Source organism: Myotis myotis, unplaced genomic scaffold (genome assembly GCF_014108235.1).
Source record: "Myotis myotis isolate mMyoMyo1 unplaced genomic scaffold, mMyoMyo1.p scaffold_m19_p_4, whole genome shotgun sequence".
NCBI classification, from domain to species: Eukaryota; Metazoa; Chordata; class Mammalia; order Chiroptera; family Vespertilionidae; genus Myotis; species Myotis myotis.
This window is the reverse complement of record NW_023416346.1, coordinates 112,332,244-112,335,918: the sequence shown is the minus strand read 5'-3', so window position 1 is coordinate 112,335,918 and position 3,675 is coordinate 112,332,244. Positions and strand designations below refer to the sequence as shown.

At 48.8% G+C, this 3,675-nt stretch overlaps 1 protein-coding gene across 1 annotated transcript; it reads left to right on the top strand.

The window, feature by feature from the left end:
• Nucleotides 1–1,947: 1,947 nt before the first annotated feature.
• Nucleotides 1,948–2,976, top strand: LOC118653588 (melanoma-associated antigen B2-like). The gene has a single exon (XM_036304227.1). The coding sequence runs from the start codon at nucleotides 1,948–1,950 to the stop codon at nucleotides 2,974–2,976; it is 1,029 nt and encodes a 342-aa protein (XP_036160120.1).
• The last annotated feature ends 699 nt before the right edge of the window (nucleotides 2,977–3,675 follow it).

The window sequence follows — 3,675 nt, the reverse complement described above, 5'->3', positions numbered from 1 at the left end:
ATAGGCCCGACCCTACTGACCGAGGACCCCTGGGCCCCAAAGGGATTCAAGATGGAGGCCGGGTGCTTCAGAGCAGCCCTGTCTGGGTGAAAGGGCCGCGCAGGGCAGCAGCCCCTGTACTCAGCTCTAGGGACCGCCCCGCCAAGGAAATAGATAAAGAGCGACCCAGCCTCCTCTCTGGCGGTCACCCCGCCAAACTCAGCAAAGGCTGCCGGGAGCAGAGCGGGCAGGCCGCGTGCGGTGACCCTTACTCCTCAGGTGGTGTCTCAGAGAGGCCAGGGCCTTGGGGTAATGGAGGAGGGTACAAAGAGGGAGGGCCCGGTCTCTACCAGGGTCCAGGGCTGTTACACTGAGGGAGGCTGTGGGACTCCTCCCACAAAGGAGGGGGCCAAATACAGTCCCAGCCCAGTGTTCACCCCTGGGAGGCTAGGGCTCATCGCCATGATGAGTTGCACTCGCTTCCTCCCAGGCCATCTCGGGGAGGAGACAGATCCGGTCAAAGGGGGCAACCGCAGGGCAGCGGAGGGAGGATTTCGTGTTAAATTCGTGTTGTGCCAGGTTTCAGGGACAGACCGTTGAGGACTGTGGGCATGTGCCACCGTGTGCCAGTGGGGCCACAAGGAATCCTCCCTGCCTTAGCCAGTGTGCCTCCGCGTTAGATGGTCGGCCTGCACCAAAGGGTTCTGGAGTTGGTCATCGGTCAATGGGCAGGTACCTAGGTGGAAGGTGGATCCCTTGCCCGGTTTGGTTCATGAGGGAGCAACCAATCGATGTGTTGCTCCCACATCAATATTTCCTCCCTCCCCCTCCCCTTTCCCCTCTCCAAAAAAATCAACAGAAAAACTGTCCTCCTGTGAGGATTAACAACGCCAATGAACAAAACCAGAATCCTGTCCATTTTCAGCAATACATTATCACACCTCAAGGATAGATGTCAGGCAGGGGTGCCCATCAGCCCTCACTCAGGGTTACCAGGGAAGTTAGTGCCTTGGTCTGAGGGGAGTGGTACCAGGCCAGCAGAAGGAGAAATAATGACCTCAGCAGGAGTCCATTTGAGACCTCAGAATTGGATCCTGTGTGGGAACCACCTACCATAGGTCCTCAAGCTGCTTGCCACAGCCTCCATACTTGAGAGACCATGTTCAGTCACATAAGATCCACTTCATTTCCTTTTATTGGAGCTCAGGTAGTTTGGCTCTTACTATGAGGTGAAATCAAGCAATGGAGAAGCCAACCAAACATAAACAAAGGGGCCATCATAGTATTCTTTTAAACCCTTTGCTATCAGCTCAGGGAATCTCAGGGAAAGGCTGTCAGCTTGAGCATCCCTCCTCACTTCTTTATATCAAGTTTAAGGGCGGTGAGATGCTCAGTCTGAAGTTCCATTCGGGAGTCAACCAAAGAGGAGCAGTGTCAAGCCTTACAAGGAGCCAGGGTGAGGAGCTTGAGTGACAACTGGGGATCCAGAGGACCCCACTAAGCGCTCAGCACTGGGTGGCTCCTGATAGGGAGGAGGACTCCCCTCCAGTTCCTTTTCATGGGTCCCAGGGAGTTGCAGGAGGGAAGATTCCCAGGCTCTTCCCAGAGTGGACATGATAATACTGAAAATAAACCAAGAGGACCCACACATTCCAGATCCAAGGGTGTCACACTGGTATTACCTACTGTCACCTGAGTAATTTCCATGTAGGGCTGGTATGATGTAGCATGCGACTCACTCTAAAGTCTCTCTGGTTGTTCTGTAGGATTCTTAAGGCACAGGAGAACAGGAGCCTAGTTGGATCCTAGAGTAGTGCCTTCAAGGAAGCCTGCAGAGGCAGCCTTCAATAAAGCCAAGGGGGAAGCTACCTGTTGAAGGTGCTCACATAACTCGTTCTCCATCCCTCAGGTACCGTAAGCAGCTGTCCATTGGCTCACTACTGTCTGCTGTCCTGAACAACAGCCATCATGCCTCGTGGTCATAAGAGCAAGCTCCGTGCTAAGGAGAAACGCCGCCAAAACAGAGCTGAGAACCAAGATGTTAAGAATGCTCAGGCCCCTGCAGGAGAGGAAGGAGAGGCGGCTTGCTCCTCTTCCATTTTGGGGGAAGGTCCCTCAACCTCCACTGGTGCTGGCACTCTCCAGGCACCTCAGGGTGCCCCAGCCACCACCAGTGCCGCTGCAGGTGCGTCCTGTGAAAGATCTGCTGTAAAAGCTAAATGCCATGTTAGGAAAAGTAAAAATTCCTCCCAGATCTCAACTTCCACTGAGATCTGTGGCCTAGATCTTATAAGTAAGAAGGTGACTCTGTTGGTAGAGTACCTGCTGTATCAATATACAGCGAATGAGCCCATTAAAAAGGGAGACATGCTGAAGATCATCCACAAATGGTACAGAAAGGACTTCCCTGAGATCCTCAAGAAAGTCTCTGAGCACATGGATATGGTCCATGGCCTAGAATTGAAAGAAGTCAAGCCCAACGGTAACAACTACACTCTTGTGGATAGCCAAGATGACACCAGCAACGGGAATGTGGGCAGCGGCTTCAGATTTCCTAACAAAGGGATCCTGATGCCTCTCCTGGCTGTGATCTTCTTGAATGGCAACCGCACCTCTGAGGAGGAGATCTGGGAATTCCTGAATATGATGAGCGTCTATGATGGAAAGAGTCACTTCATTTTTGGGGAGCCCAGGAAGCTTATCACCCAAGATTTGGTGCAGGAAGAATACCTGCTGTACCAGCCTGTGCCCAACAGTCATCCTCCACGCTATGAGTTTCTATGGGGTCCAAGAGCCTATGCTGAAACCACCAAGATGAAAGTCCTCGAGTTTTTGGCCAAGTTTAATGATACCGTGCCCAGTGCCTTCATAACCCAATATGAAGAAGCTTTGAAAGATGAGGAAGAGAGGGCCCGAGCTGCACTCAAGGCTGCCGCTCCTTCCAAAGCCAGTGGGTGCTCCACGGACATGCCCAAGCGCTACCCACAGCCTGAGTGAACTCTAAGTGGGGTCTTCAGTTTTTGGATGGAAAAGCCTGTTAAGCAGTTTCCTAATGTGCAAAAGATATTGTTGGCTTACCTTTGTGTTTGTTGTTTTTATTTTTGCATTTTCAAGTGGTGTTCTTTTAGACAGAATGTTTATTTAGATCCAGAATATTAGTATATAAGTCTATGAAAAACATAGATTGCAAATTTATTACCATTTTACAGGGTAGTAGTAAGAGTTTTGTTTTTGAAATAGAAATTGAAAATCCTTCAAACCTTTTTGTGATCCAGAACAGGATAACATGGCTTTAGGATAGGAATATATTTTGATATATGCAAGAACTTTACACCAAAGTAGGTGGGAACAATAGATAGATAGATAGATAGATAGATAGATAGATAGATAGATAGATAGATAGATGATAGATAGATAGAAGTATAAAATGAAAATTGGGCACTTCTGTTTTAATTTTTTGTTCAATTACACTTGACAACAACATCATATTAGTGTCAGATGTTACAACATAGTGATTAGACATTTATACAACTTACCATGTGCCCACTCCCATAAGTTGAATACCCATCTGAACCATAAGTAGTTATTACAATGCTATTGACTATGTTCCCTCTCCTGAATTCAGCATTACCTGTTTCAGCCAAGACATGGAAGCAAACTAAGTGTGCATCTGTCAACCAAGGAATAAAAAAAATG

Excerpts from the sequence above, each read along its gene's own strand:
- LOC118653588 (XM_036304227.1), top strand. The coding sequence starts at position 1,948 with ATGCCTCGTGGTCATAAGAGCAAGCTCCGTGCTAAGGAGAAACGCCGC.